Source organism: Scophthalmus maximus, chromosome 19 (genome assembly GCF_022379125.1).
Source record: "Scophthalmus maximus strain ysfricsl-2021 chromosome 19, ASM2237912v1, whole genome shotgun sequence".
Lineage (NCBI taxonomy): Eukaryota > Metazoa > Chordata > Actinopteri > Pleuronectiformes > Scophthalmidae > Scophthalmus > Scophthalmus maximus.
This window is the reverse complement of record NC_061533.1, coordinates 3,160,502-3,182,339: the sequence shown is the minus strand read 5'-3', so window position 1 is coordinate 3,182,339 and position 21,838 is coordinate 3,160,502. Positions and strand designations below refer to the sequence as shown.

Below are 21,838 nucleotides of genomic sequence, written 5' to 3'. Positions count from 1 at the left end.
CTGCCTGGAGCTTCAGTCGCTCAATGTCTAGAACCAAATGTTCAAATGTTTTTTTCTACTCGTCAGAAAAACAAGAGTACTGGACATTTGCTCCACGTCTGAAATCCCCTTTTCTGACATTGGCATTAAGGCTGAATCCAACAATTACTTCAACTTTTTTTACACAACATTGCGCCGTGAATGCAAGTCGTACCAACGTGTGCCATTATCCCCGTTTGTGCCGTTCACAGGGTTTTTGGAGAAAGATTGGGGAGGTCGTCGAGGCGCAATCAGCAGGCTATTCCCCCGGTATCTACACTGCAGCCACCTTGTTCGTATTGCAGTCACACTAAACGCCTTAAATCAAGATGTTTGTCAAGCAACGTGCAGCAATCTGCAAAGCAGGGAGTAGCTTTTATACCAAAGCAAAAACTAAATGGAGGGTATACCAAAACGTAGGACTGTCACAGTCAGACAGTCGACCAGCACTAACTGTGCAGATTGACACGTAGCACCATGAGCATTGGCATATTACGCCGATTGTTTTGATATGCGGCATGATGCGAGTTTTTAAAAAGGATCACCCAACAAGTAGATCTAGTTGCCCAAACTTAATGGTAACAGATGAGAAAAAGTTTCCGGGGGACAATATCTACGAGTGAGTGCAGGTTGCCTGTTGGGCCTCGGCGGAGGTATGAGCTCTACTTCATGACATTCTAGTTATATTGTTAGTATACTGCATATTTCTGTTCATGCCTATAAATACATAAACACGTCTCATTGAGCCACTGTGGGTGTCAGAGCAGGCCGTGCTTGTCATTAGCTGCTTCATGTAACAGTACATGTGAGGTTCTTGCGACTGTTGCCTGGATACTACAGGCGGTATAGCCGAGCCCCTTCGTCCCTCAACTCATTTAATGTTCAGGTAGCACTTGTACACGCTGACCCTCATTGTCTCTATCTCCTCTCTGCTTCACGGCGGCCAACCCATTCGTCACCTGTCACGTCTGGACTCCACTGCTGCTAAACACACATACACCTGTAACGTTCCAAGACGGGTGATTTATTGTGCTGTCCCTGCCCGTCTGATATGAGGCACTGCCTTCTGTCTGTCCCGACCTGACTGCCCGTTGAGGAAATCAATGTTTTGAATCACTGACCCATCTTGCATGAATGTCTCTGGGACCCTTTATCTCTCGGATTGAGCATTCACAGGCTTTTAGTCTCCAAAAAGAAATCGAACAGAGGGCCGCAACAATTCAGGTGGAGTAGATGTGGGAAAAGTCAAGGCAAAAAAACCCAAATTGGACCATTCCGCCATTACATTCATTGCGCTGACTCTTTTGTCCAAAGCGACATACAATCATCGATTTTTTGGCCCGTATCAGAGGTAGGCCGGTAGCGTTAAGGGCCCACACTGGATTTTAGCCATGCCCTAACTGAAATGGAACTCCAACCTTCCGTACCAAAGGCAGAGATGCAACCCATCAAGAGACTGTAAACCAGCTGCCAGTTTTAACGTTAATTCTCAAGTAAAACATCCAATGGAGTCCAAGTTTAAACTTCCAACCCTAAATCAGTACCATCAGGACAAGCAGAAATGATCTTCACATCCAAATGTCTAAACTTTCAACTGTTCCTCACAGGTGTAAAGGTACAGTAACAGAACAGGCAGGCAAATAAACTGTAATGTTGTATATTATTTGAATCAGTGTTTACTCATTTGCATTTGTAAATGCCAATATGTCCACTGTTTGAATACCTGCGCAGGGTGAAACCCTCCACGACCCCTCGGCCTGCCCTACGGTTCAAACGCCATTTGATTGGCAGCATCCGAATCGCCGTGGCCTTTCACCATCATTAGTGAGGTTTGCCGTCGGTGTGCGAGCGGAAGATAATTTCCATCATTTGTCAGTCGAGAGGTCTTAAACGTACAGAGGTGAAGAGCCAGAGGAGTTCAGACGCCTGACAAAAATGCTGATTTCTGTCTGTAGACTCACCAACTGGACAAAGTCCAGGACAGAAACAGCAAAGCAGAAAAAAGCTCAGTAGCTCAGAAAGATGTGGCCAGAAATGTCTTACTCTTTTCCACCAATAAGAATAACTCATTCTGCAACGGTCAAAAGATTGAGTCAGATTGAGTCACCAAATAAACTATGACGGTGCTTGACCAAAGTTCAGTTTACAGATTTCATTATACAGTTCAATACATTCAAGAATCCGTCACTTAAAGGATAAATCCGATTCATCGGTGGTGGATATTAAGTGACTGCGGATATATCTGTGTTGGCAAGTAAATAACAAGAAATTGCAGCACGGAAATACCGAAATCTATCAGCCGTTCTTCAGGCCCCCCCGAGTTGAGATGGGGGGGGGGCCCCCAAGAACGGCTGATTATGTTAGTCCAGTGAGAACCCCCTTAAATTCTATGATCAGCTACATGAACACCCCTGGTCACCACTATAGGGTTTTTTCCACCATTTTCCGCTCAGTTACTATTATACAAAATAAAACAAATCTAGCATCCATATAGTGATATAGTTTTCTTCTACTACTTCTACTAGTACTACTACTACTACTACCACTATCAGTCAAGCAATACTCAAATGAGACCAGATCTCACAAGGGTTTAGAACGGCAATGTTTCCATTCACCAAAAGCGAAAATGTCCCGTTGTTCTGTCGACCTAAACCGGAGTGAAAACTGACTGTGATTGAATTTACACGGAAATCAAAATCAGCCCTTTCTGCTCAATCGTCTTCACATTTATGTAAACTCATTTATATTTTAATATGAAGAAGGTGGAGCGTAGATTTGGTCGAGCAAAGACCTGGGCTGGCGTGATCACCCACACCACCACTTAGTCTAATGGAATCACACATATTCATAAACCTCTGAGAGCACCTGATGGATTGTGGACTTCATGGCATCTTTTTCCCTCTCGTCTTCTACTTCTTTCCTCCGCATCATTTCAGACTTTCATCCGACGTACATTCGACTAAAACTGCTCCCTCCGTCTGCAGCTTCAATCAATTACTGGAATGCCCTCAGCGTGTGTGACACCCCCCCCCCCCCCGATGTGGACATGTAAGGACGGACAAGTCATTATTCAGTCCCCCCCCCCTTCCTTTTACTTTTCCTACTGAAAGATTACCCTGAAGGCTGTTTCGGCATCTCACAGTAACCACGGAGATAAAACAAAAAAAAACCAAAGAAAGAAAGAAGAAGATTAAACCTCTTCTATTGTGATTAGAAATAGAATTATTCAGTCGACGCTCCCGTCGTCTCGCACAACCCCTTCCAGAAGGAACCGACTCGACTTGAGAAGCGATGAGGAAGAAACGACGCTCTCTCTCTCTCTCTCTCTCTCTCTCTCTCACGGAGAGAAGTTCCAAGATGCAGAAAAAATAACAGAAAACCACGACCGGGAGCCTCGGACACCTCGACGCGGCACGAGCGGGGGACCACGGCCGAGGGGTGCCCGCGCCAGGAGGCGCTGCTTCAGAGATGGAGGATGAGATGGGTGTCAGACATACTGCGCTGTGAGACATGATGCACAAATACACATGTCACTCTGCAATCCAACGATGGAGGGAAGGGAAACGTGCACACAGTCACTTGGATGTCTGTTCCCGTGGCCCTTTATGTTAAAAATAGACTTTCTTGGCATGACGCTGCAAAGTGGGAGAGCAGAGGAAATGTGTTCCTATTCATTTTCAAGCACTCACTCACTCACACTTGAGATCTTGACACCATGAAGCTATAAGAGGTCCGTCCGTCAAAGATCCCGACGGGGCCCGATCAAGGCGTCAAGAGTTCCCGTCGCCGGGAAAAAAGATTCCCTGATCAGCTCCACGGGAACATGACTTCATTTCCTCTTTTTTTTTGTCAAAACTCATGCGCTTCCTCATCCCCTCCTCAAGTGAAGAACCCAAGACCTTACCTCGCGCAGAGAAGAGGAGGAGGAGGAGGAGGACGAGGAGGAGGAGGAGGAGGGGAGCAAAGTTTGAAGGCACAATCCAAGCGTCCGCGAACAGAGCGGCGTTCTAAAATCCCCCGGCGAACGGGAACAGATCGATTGCACCACTTTGCGTCATATCCCCCCCCCCCTCTTTAATATGCAAGAATCAGGCTTTGAAGGAACGAGCTGGGGGGAAACTAATCACCCCTCCCCTTGTAGAAGAAGCCCCGTCCACTCCGAGTCGGGACGAATCAGTGAGAAGAAGAAGAAGAAGGAAGAAGAAGAAGAAGAAGGAAGAAGAAGAAGAAGAAGAAGAAGAAGAAGAAGAGGAGAAGAAGGTTCTCCGGAGGACGGACGTGTCACTCCTCCACTTTCCCGTGTGTTTCCTGCGCTCGTCTCCGTGTGTTGATCAGTGAGTCGCCTGCCGGCACCATCCACATCACCTCCTCCTCCTCCTCCTCCTCTTCCTCCTCCTCCTCCTCCCGTCTCAGCCTGAACACACAACTGTCTCCGCCTCTCTCTCTCTCTCTCTCTCCCTCTCTGTCTCTCTTTCCTCCTGCCTCCCTCTGTTTCTCATCCTCTCGTCTCCGGGTGGATCTTCATTCCTTCCAGCCTTCTCTCTCTCTCTCTCTGTCTCTCTCTGTCTCTCTCTCTCTCTCTCTCTCTGTCTCTCTCTCTCTCTCTCTCTCTCTCTCTCTCTCTCTCTCTCTCTCTCTGTCTCTGTCTCTCTCTCTCTCTCTCTCTCTCTGTCTCTCTCTCTCTCTCTCTCCATCAGCTCTACTCATCACAGCTTGTTGCACAGACGCACCACGTGTTGGCCGCTGACTCTCTCTTCTTTCCTCTCTCTCTCTCTCTTCCTTCCTCACCCACCTCCACTGTTCTCTCTCTCTCTCTCTCTCTCTTCCTTCCTCACCCACCTCCACTGTTCTCTCTCTCTCTCTCTCTCTCTCTTCCTTCCTCACCCACCTCCACTGTTCTCTCTCTCTCTCTCTCTCTCTCTTCCTTCCTCACCCACCTCCACTGTTCTCTCTCTCTCTCTCTCTCTCTCTCTCTCTCTCTCTCTCTCTCTCTCTCTCTCTCTCTGTCTCTCTCTCTGTCTCTCTCTGTCTCTCTCTCTCTCTCTCTCTCTCACACATTATTTCTCTTTTCACACTCTCTGTTTCTCCCCCGACAGTCTAACACATATGCCTCTCAGCCTCGGCGTCTGCCCTCGATACAGAAAGAAATATGTCAAGGATTTGAACAGTTTGCAAGAATTCACATGCTTTTTTCCTAAAGATAACATTTTGCACCTGAATATAATATTTAGCATTTTTAGTTAGTGCATTGTTGTACAGTGTGCAGCATATATACATATATCTGTTTTGTTTTTTTGCAATAACATGATATTGTAACGTTGGGGCGGGACTGTATAAGCACTATGCTTCTCGAACGTATCCTTGATTTGAGTGATTCATCTGTTTGTGTTTTGTATTTTTGTTGATGGTTCGAGATGAGTGAAAAATCTATCAATCTATCAATCAATGCATGATGCTAGTAATGATTATTTCCATTCTTCTATCATACATACAGATATAGAAACAATAAGAAACAAAGAAAACAAAGCAACTCATATTCATATTTTTTCACTCATTTTAGAATGTGATGTTTTGTTTTCACTTCACAAAAAAATATTAGGATACGAAGTGATATCGATGCATAAAATATTAAGATAGCTGTTGATGTGATTTTTTGAAATGTATTTTTCTATGTTACGTATTGTTGCTTGATAGCAGTGGAGCTAAAGTGCAGATAATTAGAGGAGTCGTCACACTGCAACGATTACTCTCATAACCAATCAATATTTAATTTCTTTATTGATAAATAATTGAGTTGAGTCTGTAATTTGCAAAAAAAACAAAACGTGACACGTCCATTTTGAAAAAGATTCAAATTGCTTCATTTCTGCAACCAGGACTCCATCTCAGTTATAAAGACTCATTGATTATTAATTTAATCAATAGCTTGAGCAAGAATAAGTTCACTGAATTCAGACTTGACGGTTACTTGACCAACAAACTGTACGAAAAACAAGTTGAAACCACTGGTTTTCGGGAAAATATCTCGGAAAATAAATCTGTACAATCTGCACTTTAAAAATGGTCGTCAAAAATGTTATATGTGCACATGATACTAACGGAAGTCGATCCCTGCACGAAACAAAAGCCAAAAAAAGAAAAGTAGAAAAATATGAACTGTGTGCTTTGCATTTGAAAAAGGACCAGCACAATAATTCCACATATAAACATTTATAAAAGGGAAAAGTCCTAAATCAACTACCTGGTATGACTCTTATTGTGCGTCCACACAAAACAAGGCAGTAATTTATCATGTGATGACTTTACATACAAAGGCGAAATGCAAATTTCGTGTTATTCACGTTCCGCCTATTCGATAGTCAATAAATATTTCATGACATACTGTACAAATGAACTATGATACAGTATATCTGTTCTTCCGCAAAAGTTCCAACTTTTTCATAAATACTTGAAGGTGTTTTCAGACATTTCGTAAAACATTTTTTCTAAGTAAAAAAATGAGTTTGCCGCTCACGTACGATGGACGCAGCGGGGGAGAGACACCCGGAACATTTAGGCGGCGGCCCCCACTGGGAAGGGCGCCCACTCGCTCGCCGTGAATCTTCCAGAGATTTTCCCTGCTGTACTATTTAACGAGGGGGGGGGGGCTGGCAGGAAAAGTTCAGGAATAAGACCGGTGCAACATTTGCCTTCTCGCGTACAGCTACTTCTGGAAAAGCTCAGGAAAATGTTCCAGACTTCAGTGAGGGACTGAGCGCGGCTGCAACTGCCCAGTCGACAGGGAACGGAAGATTGAAGTGATCGGATGAAAACATTCTGTACAACGATCAACAGACGGGAACCATGAGGTCCATGTTGCCCGTTCCATGTCTCGGGCCCCTTCGCGACGAAGAGATCATCGTCAGAAAATCATAACCATGACCATAACCATGGAGAATGTCAGAGTCCTGTCACGCACGGAAAAAGTCCTTTCATCCAGAGCTGGCTGTGCACGCACGCACGCACGCACGCACGCACGCGCACACACACACAGAAAGCGATGGTTATCATGGTTGGACGGCGGCTGGCAGAGCAGACGAATCAACATACTGCAGCCGGGATTCCTTTTCAACCCCGGAGCAGTTAAGACAGCTAAAAGAAATTGTATTTTTATACTTTTGGGATGAAATGTATTCTGCGGAAAACTTTAGACTTTAAAAAGCTCCACTTTTAATTCTTGTCATTCTTTTTTTTTCAAACTGTGACTGAGCCAGCGGAGAGAAGATGGGCACCAGGCCCGGTAATGAATAACAAGGTGTGTGTGTGTGTGTGTGTGTGTGTGTGTGTGTGTGTTTGTCTCCCGTGTTTAAAGCCAGGTTCTGTCACTGTGGTGAACACGGGGCTAACAGTCGGATCACGGGAGGCAGACGCACAAACATCGGATTCAACGCCGGCGTCCCGGAGGGCATAAATGAGGACCCCTGCAATCCCCCCACACACACACACACACACACACACACACACACACACACACACACACACACACACACACACACACACACACACACACACACACACACACACACACACACACACACACACACACACACACACACACACACACACACACACACACACACACACACACACACACACGGCCTGATTTCCATGGTGACTTTCAGCCACTGTCACGCAGCAGCGTCGTTAGTATGCTGAACGGAGTCGACGTCGCTAAAACGTACAAACCAAATCTTCCCATCCGCCCGTCTTTCTTCATTTTTCTTTTTCGCTTTGATCTCTCCCTCCCTCTCTCTCTCTCTCCGTCTGCTCTCATTCACTCCCTCCACAGCCGGGGAGTCAAATGCTCAAAGCAGCGAACCTGAAACACGAGTCAAGTGAAAGTGTGTTTGACTTAAAAGAAAAAATAAAACACTTCCAGTATTTCATTATCACACAAATATATATTAAAAGACAGACGTACTGAAATACTGTAGAACGTGCTCAGTGCACACTGAAGTTTATTAAAGTTGACATATAGTCGGTGAAATGACGCCACTGAGGACGTGTGCTATGTTTCCAAAAAATATCTACTGCCAGTTCAAAGATTCTCCGCAGCTGCAGCATCTGCGGAAGCCGTGATGATGAGTCATATTGTACGAAATGAAAGTTCATAAAAGTTGCAAAATTCCATACTATCCCCTCGAACATCGACAGAATCCGAGAGTCCGTTTGTCCTTTCAGTTGAGTAAACGTCATCTCAACGTATCCGTGCATCTTGCAATCAATCAGTCGACATCGAGATGACAACATCTGGAAGCTCAATACATTACACAGCATGCATTATGTTTTATAAAATGTTCTACTTCAGTACGAGCTCACACACCTACTGTACCATTGGCTGCCGCGATTGCACCTTAATCACAAACATATGCGAGGTTGTGTTTCCATAGAAATGTGACATCGTTGCCATGGTGCGATTCTCGCCACAGAGACAAAAAGACTATTTTTGGTCTTTATTGGGGAATAACCGCTGACCACTGGACTCATCATCATCCTCCTCCTCCTCCTCCTCCTCCTCCTCCTCCTCCTTCCAAATGTCAGGAACACCGGCAGTTATGTTATTTCATTTGTTTTCCATTTCAAACAAAGGGCCTACGCGACATTACACAACCTCGTGGTGATTGATGCACGTAAATGGAGGAAAGACACGCTCGTGATTCCTGGTGCTGAATTTTTCATGCTTCATGTTGCAATTAGATCTTTGGGTCCTGTCGCAGAAAAGTGAAGTCATGTCTGGGAAACAGAAATGTTTTTCTACCTTTTGAAAAAGTGGAAAAAGTTGTGTACGCGATAAATAGTAGTAGCTGCAAACTGGATTATTATTATTCATTTTTATTTACCGGTCCCTGTGGGGACACTCTCGTTTCTGACAGATAAAAGGACGGAAATGCCTTTTACAGTACAAGTCGCATTCACCCATTCACACACGTGATCATCCAATAGCACTTTTCCCACCACACATCATTCACACACTGCCAGCACAGCCGTGAGGTTTTTGCGGACCGGAGAAACCGAGGGGTCAAACCGCCAACCTTCTGGTTGGTGGGCGATCCGCTCCATCTCCTGAGCCACATCCGCCCCCGAAACTTCTACTACAAACTTGTATTAATCACATTGCTGGGACTTACAGTATCCCCATCTGGGGACAAAACACTGGTCATCACAATCCACTTATTATTTAAGGGGTACAGTTGAGTCAATACAATGTCTTTGCAAGGGACAAAAACAAAACAGCTTGTGAGATTTATGCAATGTTGCATGCAATATGCTTTTCGAATGTCCGCACCACATCAGCTTTGCTCCGCGACCACAAAATCAAAGCACCTGAAGCGGATGAGGTCAGATCCTGTGACACAAAACGACAAACAGGAGGCTAATGGCTAAACAACATTTTTTTTTTGACATTAGCATTAGCAGACGCATGCAGCGGCTTAGTCGGTTCACGCCGGCCAGTGTTACAAATCACCGTTTCATCCGGCGACCCTCACAAAAGACAAGGCCCTTCAAGGCAACGTGCTCCCTTTGATTCTCCCCGCAGACACGCAGCCTAGTGATCACTTGTTTTTCCCCTTCATTTAGTCAGATGTCAAGTGCAAACGTAACACCGCCATCATTTCCCCTGTTCCCCTTTCTAATTTCGGACACAAAAGCACACATGGAACTGTCAAACGCGGCGGCCCCCAACACCACCACAGGTCAGCTGTGCACCACCCGCAGGTGGTTGGTTCTAAAAAAGAAAAAAAATGGGGAATCGTTTCAACCGTATCTTGGAACTAGAAACTTTTCTGTAACAGTCGAGTGATAACCAGATCTGAGGGAACCCGAGCCGACAGAGAGGGGTTTCCCAGATCAAAGCGGAAATTGGTGCAAATTGCTTCAGCGTGACTGGAAACTCAACCAAGCCATAGGGGAGAAGAGAGAGGGGGGGGGTTCAACAATGTTCATGTAACTGTACATCTGAAATCTACTGTATGTGTGGGATTTGACTGATTTGACTTGATTTTCCATGGTGAATAAATTCAGTGTAATATTTATAGGCTTTATCTGTATATGTAATGTAAGTGTGTGCATGTGACTGTGTGAGAAAGAGAGACAGGCAAAGAGCGAGCGAGTAGTTGGAGAGGGTCGAGAGAGAGAGAGAGAGAGAGAGAGAGAGTGACTCTTCCTACCTCGAGGAGCTGTACCCTCACTTTGTTGTATGCTTTGAGCCAGCGAACTTTGGACGGGGAACAGGGTGGAGGACCATCTTCAAAGAAACTGACAAACACAAGGCAAAGAGATCAGTAAGGTTCAAAGGGGAAAGTTTCAACGAGATGGCCCGACACGAATCAATATTTGAAAGTTGAATCAATGCCCTGAATCTCGCAGCCAAAAGGACAAGTTCACATGTTTTTTCCAAGTCTAAAAAACACTAGTTAAAGACTTAATGGAGAATGAAATATCACCTAAGAGTTTCTAGTGCTGAGGGTAATCCCTCACCGTCTTCCCACCAGCTACCTCCAATGGTGCGTTCACACCGAACGTGAAGTCTGACCCGTTAAGATTACTAACAAAGTCAATGAAAAGACGCGAGTAGACGTCACTTGCGTCGCTTGGCACCGCGGGAAGGAGCTCATTTGGCTTCACTCGCTCGAGTTGAAATACTCGGACAAAACATTTGCGTTTTTTCTCCCGAAGTCACTGATCGTCCACGTCCAAAACAGAAGGTGAAAATATTCGTGGGTTAACTCTAAACTCGCTTGACTTACAAAAATTAGCTTTGCATTTGGAGTGAACGCACCATAAAGACCAAAAAGTTAACTGGATGAAACTAAACCACACAATTTACAATTATTCTTCATACTTAAAAATGCAAACATACAGTAGATGTCTACAATTTTTCACTTACCAGATTTGAGTCTTGTTATCACGGTTGTCCGAGATTGGTTTGGGCAGAACGACCTCAGAGTCCTTTAAATGTTTGTTGGAACCAGGCTCTGGTAGTGGATGCAGCTCTTTCTCCACCTCTTCCTCCTCCTCCTCCTCCTCCTCCTCTTCCTCGTCCCAGGTGGATGGCCGGCTATGAAGAGGGGGGTGAGGGCCTCTGCGGTGGCAGGACTCTGGATCTTGGCGTTCCTCGGGTTCAGAGCTGAGCTGGGAGCTGACCGGGCTGAGGTTGCCCGACGAATCGAACCGACTGCTGTCCGGTGGGCTGTAGGTGAACGAGGTTGTTATTGTTGAGAATAGTGTGGGGATTTTGGGAAAGCAAAATGTGTTTTTGGAATGAAACTATTCTATTCAATTCTGAAACAAAGAACTGGGGGTGACACTAAGGGTTAAAGGAAACCTATCATCATCCGATTGAAAAGGGAAGTTGACATAAAACAAGGAAAATTGACTGGATTCAGTAGGGTAAGCTTAGTTTTCCGTCACGATCATGTTCAGAGAGGAAATGCCTTCTCAAAGATGTAATATCAAGATGCAAGTTTAATGCACTGGTTAAATCTCGATAATATGTTTGAATACAGTACAATTATAGGATCTACTAATGTATGGACTATACAATGGCGAATGCACCCTTTTCAAAATTCTTCAACCTTTTAATAAGATTGAAACTATAACGTTAAACTCAGTTAGAGAGAAGGAGATACACTTAACCTGGCTAATAAAAATCATAAGTGGCTGACTAAAAATGGGAGAGGACTGTATGGCGGCAGCCCGATGACTGAGACTGCTAACGAGGAAAGTGGCCCTGTGCTTCGACTGGCGTGATTTACGTTGTCTTGGGCGTCGGCCAAATTACTTCTCACTGTTCCTTTTTTATTCCAGTGTCCAGCCTGCCTCCGTGGTGTGCTTTGCCACGCCATCATAAATCCATCAGAGTTTGATTTATATTAAACAAATTGGCTGAGGCTTGGAGAATAATTCAGAGCACTGCAGGGAACAGAGAGAGAGGAGGGGCTTCATACATGCCTCACAAGTGAAGAGGTAATAAATAAACACCATTGGTCTGGTCGTTCATTGCAGTTCCATCACTGTCAGGGAAGCTATTACTTAGGTAGTGTATGTACAAAATGGCCCCCCTGCATTTACGCACAATGGCCAATACCTTCCAAGCAGATGTGATCATTTTCTTTTCTTATGGCTGTGATCATTGAACTTGAATAACTGAACCGTTTGTATTTATAGTTTTGTGCAAGAAATTGCACATTTTTAAAAACAAGAAATGCATTTCCTTGAACTAAATGTCTAAATCTAAAAGTATGAGGGATGGGAAAAGGAAAATACAGCGACTATAGAACTACTGACATCAAAGGTGGGAAAAGAAGAACAGGAAAGGAGTGGGAAATCAACACCGCCATCTATCATTCAAAAATACACTAGCCTTTTTGCAGCTTCCTTTGTCAAGAGATCCTTTGGCAAGTCCACATGCACGGTGTCAGGTGTCTCAACTTCACTCCTTTCTACCTCACATGTGGTGAACTTTAACTGGGGTTTATCCAAACCGTCTGCTAAAGAGCCCGAGTGAGAGGGGAGGCCAGAGGCTAATGTGTCGCAGCTTCCTGTTTTTGAATTTTCTGTTGGTCCCTCTGTATCGCTGGCATTTGCACTTTCAGTTTCTCCAGAACCCTGGGAAAGCTTTTCAGACTCTGGCTCCTCATCTTCATCTGCAGGTTTCTGAATTTGAGACTGAGGTTGGACCGTGACCACAGGAGCGGCGGGCTCAGGTTTAGGAGGGTCAGAGCTCCCAAACATTGAGCCAAATTTCATACCAAACACAGATGAAGCAGATGTTGTTTCTTCCTTTCCAACTGGCTTTTCATCCTGGAAAATGCCAGCTGAAAAGCTTTTGAAACCAGAAAAGAGGCCTCCATCTGTCTGTTGTGGCTGTGGTGCCTTCGCACCAGCAGCTGGAGATGGAGTGGTGGAGAAAAGGGATCCGATAGATGATGTGCCTTCAGCAGCTACCGACATAAAACCAAATTTAGAGGCAGACAGATCCGGTAATTCAAACAAGCCTTTGGTTTCTGGAGCTGGGGGTGGTTCAGCTTTGTCAGGCACTACAGAACCTGATAGCTTTAAATGCTCAGCAGATTCTTCATCATCTCCTTTTTTCTCAGGGAAATCCGTTTTCATGCTGGATTCGGTCCTAGAACTTTCTTCTCCCTCTGTTTTATCTGTTCGTTCTGCTTCTTCCAATAACCCCTTTTCGGGAACCTCTGAGTCCTCAGGGCTTTTAACAGGTACATCTGTACATAAAGGTGTATTCTCTGCATCAGTTTTCTCAGTGCTTTCAACAACTGTTACGTTTGAAGAAGTATCCCCATGTTTTGACTCTGTGCCAACCTGTTGATATTCCTCAGATTTTTTTGTCTCGGGGCCTTTGAACATACCAAATAGGTCATTGGTAAGGGACTCTGTAGCAATGCTACTTGGGAGGCCAAAAAAGCTTTTCTGCTCTTGCTGTTGTTGCTGTTGTTGTTGTTGTTGTTGTGGCTGATTAGGAGTAGGTGATGATCCAAAAAGTGAACCAGGTGAACTTGAAAAAAATCCACCAACAGTTGATGGTTTACTTGGAGCATTTGGGGTTGAAAACATAGACATAAAGCCAGAAAATGGAGCTCGTTCAGGGGGCTTCTGTGGTCCTGGACCCCTTGGTCCTGCCATTCTTGGACCCGCCATTCTTGGACCCCCCATTCTTGGACCCCCCATTCCTGGACCTCCCATCCTCGGTGCTCCCATTCTTTGTCCCGGTGGGCCAGGTGGCCTGGCAATTCCTGGCCTTGGCTGTTGATGTGGTGGAGGACTAGCAGGTCCCAATGATGGACCTTTCAGAGGCTCCACAGGTTGACATGTGATGATTTCTGGTGACCTGGTACCAACAGTGTTTTCTTCATCTTTGCATGAGACTACTCCAACATAATTATTTTCAAAAGGTTTCTCTAATCCATGTGCTGTTTCTATACTAGCTTCTGCAAGCTGTAATTTTTCCTCAGTTGGTTCATTTGCAGTCATGTCAGATGTCACTTTTAAGTCTTCCTCAATAGATTTTACTGATTCTGAAACTGTAGTCTCTGAAAATGCAACCACCAAGGATTCCGCACTAGGTTTCTCTACAACTGCTATCGTTGATCCAACTACAGTTGCCTCTTCAGGTGATTTTTCTACAGGTGCAACAGCTTGTTCATCAGCACCAACCTGTAAGGGTTGCTTAGTTATGTCTTCCTCGTCTGCAACTGCTGTTTTTTCTTCACCGGAAACTTCCAAAGGCTCCTCAGTTGACTTTCTCACATCGGCAATTTCATTTTTTTCTTCACCAGAAACTTCCAAAGGCTCATCAGTTGATTGTTTCACATCTGTAGCAGCTGATTGTTCTTCAGTACCAACTCTCTGTGGCAGCTCAGTTTGATTTTCTGCATCAGGAATTGTTGGCTCTCCTCCAGCAGCAGTATTGACATGTTCTGCTCCAATAATATCTGATCTTGTGTTTTTGTTTATATCATCTATAACACTTTCTGACACCTGCATATGGTCACCTTTTTCTGATAGGCTTTTGATGGCAGCTTCATCAGTATTATCACATATACTCTTAATTTTAAGTTGAGTATCAATATCTGTTTCTGCAAATGTTTCCTCAGCATCCACTGTATCTTTAAATTCTTTACATTCTTTTTGGATGTCTGACTGTTCTTCTCTAACTAGGTCTTCAGCTTTTTGGTCCAGTCGTGAATCTTTCTCTACTGGATAACTGGCCACATTTGGTGTATCTGTGATAGAAGCTTCAACCACATCCAATGTATTTTCATCACAAGAAAAGCGATGTTGTGTTGTCACTGTTCTTTTCACCTCTATATGTGGATCTGTTAGGGGAACAGAATTTTCAGTGGGTTTTTCAGTTATGTCCAAGGTTGAATCTTTCTGTTCTCCTTGGAGTTCCATCTTGTCAGCTGACGTAGAAAGAGACCCAGAAGGTGCATTTCCCATATCTTCAACAATGTGATCCTTTGCTTCTTCTGAAAAATCTATTTTGTCTGGTGATTTTGCCTGTTCTGCGATAATCTCCTCCTTCACAGGGACATTTATTTCTGGCTCTGTTTTAGTTTCCTCCAAGAAAGACATTCCAAAAAGGCCAAATCCAGTTTTAGGTTTGTTACCGTCAGAACTTCCACCAAGTGAAAACACAGAGGAAACTTTGAAAACACCCTCTGATTCAGATGGTTTAGAAGCTGCAGGATTTGCTTCTGGTGATTGCTGGGTTTGTCCACCAAACATAGAAAACAGTCCTTTTCCTGAGAGCTCTGAACCTTTGGGTCCTGGTGGTGTAACTGATGGTCCTGGTGTGGGTATTCTAGGTCCAGCTTGGGGCTGGCCACTAAGACCTCCGAGCTTGGAAAACAAACCTGCACCAGGTGTATCTTTGTGTGTAGTGGAACCTGGGAGGATGCCACCAAATAAAGAAGATCCAGTGGAGGGTCCTCTTAGTGTGGCACTACCCCCAGGATGACCTCTGGGACTGGGTGGTTGCTGAGGTGCAGATGTACCAAACATGGAAAACAGGCCTTTGCCTGGAGGTTCTTTGGGTGTAGGACCTCTAGGGCGCACACTTCCAACAGTTGGACCTCTTGGGCCAGGTGGTGGCTGACTACTGGATCCACCAAACATAGAGAACAAACCTTTACCCTGGGGCTCTTGTGGTGTTGGAAGTGGTGGGTGTTTGGATCCAGGTGAAGATGGGGCATTTGATCCACCAAACATTGAGAGTAATCCTGTGCCAGGAGTGTCTTTGGTAGATGAGCTTGGGAGAATTCCACCAAGTAGGGATAATCCAGGCTGGGAGGGGGTCTGCTGTGGGGTTGCACTGGAGCCACTAAACATAGAAAATAAACCTTTTCCCGGATGCTCAGGCTCAGGCTGACCAACCTTTGCATCTAAACTATCCTCTTTGGAGGTCAGGATTTCCTCTGTGGGCGGTTTGTCAAGTCGGGGCTCAGGAGTAGATTCGGTGACATCCCTTTCAGTTTGGTCATGAAGCTCCTGTACTCCTCCAAGTGATTCTACATCTGACACTGAACATAGTCCTTTCTGTGACAACTTATCTAGAGACTCAACCTCAGTGCTATCATGAAGCTCCTGTACTCCTCCAAGTGATTCTACATCTGACACTGAACATAGTCCTTTCTGTGACAACTTATCAAGAGACTCAACCTCAATGCTATCATGAAGCTCCTGTACTCCTCCAAGTGATTCTACATCTGACACTGAACATAGTCCTTTCTGTGACAACTTATCAAGAGACTCAACCTCAGTGCTATCATGAAGCTCCTGCACTCCTCCAAGTGATTCTACATCTGACACTGAACATAGTCCTTTCTGTGACAACTTATCAAGAGACTCAACCTCAGTGCTATCATTTTTGAGGGCTAACTCTTCAAGTGTTTTCGTGCCTTCTTGTGGTGCTCCCATTATGGTTGTATTTTCAATTTTGCATGGCAAATCGCAGAGAGGCTTAAATACTTCAACTGGTGTTATGTCTGATGCTATTGATTTTCTGTCATTGGAAGACAGCTCAAGTGGTGACTCAAAAACCTCAGTGGGCTCTGCTTTTACTTCAGTTTCAGAAAGGGCAGCTTCTGTGGTTGAGGTTTTCTTTGTCAGGATTTGCTGTGAGTCATTTTCATCTGCATACTTACAATCTATAGTCAGTGTAGGTGACATCTCTGCTGAACAGGCCTTGACCTGCCCTGATTCGCTTGATGTCTCTTTGTTCCTGATTTCTGTAGCTCTAGCATCCTCAGATACATCAGTTATCTCTGGTGAGTAGGTCTTGACCTGCTTTGTTTCAGTGAGTGCTTCCGTAGCACTGGTTTCTGTTGCCCCAGTATCTTCACAATTATCAGTCTGTCCAACAATATCAGTAGATAAAGATTCCTTACAATCTGGTGGTGTTACTGCAATGGGAGATATATCTTTAGCAGCAATGAATGATGGTAGTTCAGGCTTGCTAGATTCATTGAGCTCAGGTTCATTTGTCTCTTCTTCTGGTGAACTTGCTGCTGAGACAAAAATATGGGGAAGTCTAACATAAGGTGTTTGCTCTGTATCAACACAAGGTACTTCTGGAATATTAATGCCAATGTAGATTGACCCTGGATGGCCAATTTTCTGAACCTGTGATATGTCAGCTGTAGTGACTTCACCAAATCCAGTGTTTGTATTGACAGTTCTTTGTTGTTGCTGTGACATCACTGATTCAACTATAGCCATGTTTTCGGTGTTGGCCGAATTCTTCGTAATTGCTTTAGGTGCAACCTCTGACAATGTTTCAGTTTTCTCCAAACTGCCTTTACTTGAAATTCCTTTGAGCATCATGGTATCTTGTGGTTTTGCTTGGGAAGAATCAGGAGTGGACAATTCTTTCCATGGGGTTTCCCTTGCTGGTTGTACACCTGGTGTTTCCTCCGAATGCTGATGCTCTAGAGATATTGATGTACACTTGATACCATAGATTGAGGACTCATTGGAGGGAGAGGCCATAGGCGGTATCACTGGGGATGTTTGAGGGCTCACACCACTCACAATGGAACCTTTCCCTCTATATTGTGACTCGGTACCACCTCCAATATTCACTTCCGTGAAGGATTTACTTTGTGCAGTTTGAGATTCCAGAGGGATTGTCCTGTTTGACACAATATTATCCGTCTCTGGTATTTTAACATCAGGGGTTGCTGGAACAGTTGACTCTTTAATATCAACTACAACATGGCCAACAGCAGTCTGTGCTGTAGTAATTTGCGTCCTGTGGTCCACAGATGTATGAGAGTGGCGAGCCATAACAGCAACTGGTTTTGTAGTGCCAGAAGTTTGTGATCCCAAATCACTAAATAATGAAACCAAGCCCCTAACAGAGGAGGATCCCGCCGGTGCTGAAGTTACAACTGGACCTTTGATTTCAGCTTCAGTTCCCTGGTTCAGATAACTACTATTTACTTGTTTATCGGGCATTGGGCCAGGTTTTATAATGGGTGATGCTGTAATTGTACTAACATCTTTTTGATATTGCTTGACAGTGACAGGACATGGGCTTGGATCAGGTCGTCTATAGAGTTGGACAGGTTCTTGTGCACAATTATCACTATTTGTACTACTTTGCATGGGCTGGATTTCCACAGATTGTAGAGAAGGATACATTTTTTGTCCATCACCTTCTTGCTTAACAATCAAAGGAGGCAGTTGCTGAATATTCAAAGGCTGTGGGGTGGGGACAGTTTGGGATATACCATATAGTTGCTGGGTAGAAAATGGAGGCAATGACTGTCCATCACTTGTCATTATTCCACATTCTGATGGAATATCCTCAGTGCTCCCATAGCTTTCCACAGTTGGCTGCTTGATAAGAATTTTTGGTCTTGAGGTCATGTCATGCTGAACAATTGTATCTTGCCTTTGCAACTTTGAAGCCTTTGGTTGAGACCGAACAATGGATGGATTCCAATCAATTTCCATACCAGATTGTTGGTATTGCTGATTTGAGACTGAAGGTTGTGCTTGCAACTGAGCTATATTTGAATAGAAATGATCAGGGTTCTTGGATTCAACATGTACATTACTAACATGTTGATATGCATTGTCAAGAGAGAACATAGTCTGTGGAACAAAATGTTGAAGAGAAGATTCTGAGGGATTCACTGGTGCAGAGTTCCATCCTGTTCCTGACTTCCTTATGTCATTTATTCCAGGTTGGGTGGTGGCCTGTTTATCAGAGGTATATCCCCTATATTGTATTGACTTCTGAGTTTGAGAAATAGTTGTATCTTCTTTGACATCCGTAGGTGTGGGTGAAGGTATATATTGCTGTTGCCAGCAAAGACTACTTTCAGATTGAGGAGACACATAAGGGGAGGAAAGATCATTTGCATCTTGATCATCGATAACTGTGGTTTCGTTTTGATGATCCACAGTCAGGTCAACAATTCCAAATAAAGATTTATTTTCTAATTTCTTTCCAGTTTGCAGTTTCCTTTCTTCAAATATTTCTTTCTTTGCCATCTTATTAGTGTAATTCATGGGCTGTCCATCTTCTGCTTGAATGTGATTTCTTGAAATGTTAGTTGTATTTAGGCTGTCTTTTCCAGAGAAGTCCAGTGGCTTATTTTGTTGCCGTGTGTCCTTGTAGGTGGTCTTTGAACCAGAAAAGACCTCAGTGCTATGATGGGTAGATATCTGCTGATGGAGAATCTCAGTTGTACTTACTCCTCTCAAGGCTTGTCTTGCTTGTTCATGTGTGAATTGCTCCACTACAAGTGATATACCAACAGAACTGTTCCTTGTTGCATTTGCTTTGTTTCTGACCAGTGGCACAGCTTCAGTTGGTAAGATATCAGGAATTATGTCATATTGTTTCTGTGGTGTTTTTGGAGACATGTCTAAGAAGCTTTTTATGGAGTTGGCAGGTGCTGATGTTCTTTGTTCAGTGTCTAGAGATTCACTCAGCACAGATCCTTGCTGCATCTTCTCTTTCCACCCTACCAGTGTCTGTTGCCTTTTAGGTTGCCCTTGAGAGAGTTGTGTTTCCACAATTAGTGGAATACCAAACACATCTGTTTGAGAATATGCCAAACTTGATGACCTTGTTCTTACCATTGATACTGGATTTGAATGGCTTAGCACTATGTCTGATATACATGCTTTTGTTGACATATCTAGTGTGCCTTTAACAGAGTTTGCAGGAGCAGTGGAGAAGGAATATGGTTGGATAATGGACTGTCCCATATCATTGGTCTCATTTAGCCTGGTGCACTGCGCTGTGTTGCTGTTGGGGAGTGGTTGATGCAGAACTGGAACAATACTTATATCCAGGGTTTGCTGTTTTTGCACAGGAACCATTGTTTTAGATTGTTTCTGACTTGTTGACTCCAGGGGTGCTGGTTCAACCACCAAAGGAATACCAACAGAATTTTCTCTGGCAACTGCTCTTGCACTTGGCTTATTAACAAGGGATACTACTTCACTTTGAATAGACTCATATTCTGGCATTGTTGTCCCCATTGTGACTTGGCATGGCTTGGGTGACATATCCAGTGCGTCAGCTGTGATGTGTTTTGCTGAAATGGATGTCTGATGAGTATGAAACATGGCCGATGACTGTGGAGTAGAGTAATTTGATATGGCAATGACACCAGGTTTGCTTTGCTGAAATGGTTGTTGATATAGATTATAACCTAAGTGGCACTGAGTCTCATTCTCAAACCCTGATTGTGCATTTGGAGGGGAGTTGATCAAAATGTCAGAAAGAAGTTCTTGAGAGGGGATAGCAACAACTAGGGGTAAACCAACAGAATTTTTTCGAGCAAGTTCACGGACACTTGGTTTGCCTCTCATTAGTGGTATAGCTTCAGTATGAGTGTCATCTCTTTTTACTTCCAAAACCACCTTTTTCAATTTGGCAGAAGATTTTGTAGTCATGTCTACTATGGCCTTAACTGAATTGGCAGGTGCTGTGGCTTGCTGGGGTCGTATAAAAACTTCAAGGGATTTGGATGACTGAGCTAAAAGAGTTTGCTTTCCTGGTAATGATGCCCTCCTAATACTAGATGGAATCTCCTCTTTCTGAATTGAACATCTGAGCTTATTACCCAGTATAGAATGAGAATTATGTTCCTCCATAGGTTGTGAACTTATATGTTCAATTGTTTGTCCCCGGGAGTCCGGTGAGTCATCTCTATATGACAAATCAATGGATCCATGACGACTAGGACTTGACTCTGCCTCTTCAGAAATTAATGGTTTTCTTTTTGTCAATGAAAGTGCCTCACAGACAGGATCCTTTGATGGCACAACAGTTTGCGGAGTCCGCAGAGTTGTTATCTTGGCAGACATGTCTAATGTAGCTTTAATTGAGTTTGCTGGTGCAGTATTCTCCTGGTAGTTTTGAGTCTGTCCACTAGAATGATAAGAGGGAGGTTTAAAAGTTCCTCTCTTACAGTCGGCTGCAATCTGCTGTTTAAAACCTGTTGTACCCATTGTTGGGATTTGCTGCATCTGCAGTTGCTGCCTCTGAGGTTCAGCTTGTTTTCTTATAGCGGGGCTTACACGTGATAAGGTATCTACAGGTTGCATCAATCCAACTTTTGCTGTGTGTTTGAGATCACCATCAAGGCTTGGTGCTTTACCTGAAATATTAGTCAGAGACGAGCTTGTTGTTTCTGATAACATTATTTTAGAGTCAGAACTCTTTGATAATTTATTGGAAGATTTAAGAGGTGGTTTGGATGAAATGTCAATTGCACCTTTGCCAGTGGCTGAAACATGAGTTTGGTTTGTCTTAGTTGTTATAGAGGTACTCTGGGAGGCACGTGGTCCTTGGATACGCATAGTAGAAGAGACATAGCCAACTCTAATTTCTGGACTAGACAATCTTCTTTCTGATTGGCTGTGTTGATCAACTGGCCTATAGTTGTTCAGAGAATGTATACTCTCAACTGGCACTTTTGGACTTTGCTGTAATGTGCCCAAGGGGGGATATTCTGAATTAAGCCACTCAGCTTCAGCTTCAGCTTCCTCTATTGGTTTTGTCAGATCTACAGCAATTTTGGTGTTGTCGATCAAGTCTACAGTTGCCTTTGTATCCGTTTGCTCCTTCTCTTTTAATCTTTTCAGCTTGTACCGTGTACAGTCAACAGCCTTATCTTTTTGTGTAGATTCTTTGTAGACATCTGTTGCTTCTTTTTCTTTTATCTGTTTGTTTTTATTTGTCGTGGCAGAAAAATCTACGACTTTGTTGCCAATTTGATTGCCAATAGGA

At 44.0% G+C, this 21,838-nt stretch overlaps 1 protein-coding gene across 1 annotated transcript in view; it reads right to left on the bottom strand.

The window, feature by feature from the left end:
- LOC118313384 (protein unc-13 homolog B-like) overlaps window positions 1-21,838 on the bottom strand; it is a 121,575-nt gene that overhangs the window by 60,184 nt on the left and 39,553 nt on the right. Inside the window, exons 10-11 of the mRNA XM_047329251.1 lie at window positions 10,946-11,248; window positions 10,227-10,314 (exon numbers count right to left, since the gene is read on the bottom strand). Of these exons, the coding sequence (XP_047185207.1) occupies window positions 10,227-10,314; window positions 10,946-11,248 (391 nt within the window). The remainder of the gene's footprint in view (window positions 1-10,226; window positions 10,315-10,945; window positions 11,249-21,838) is intronic.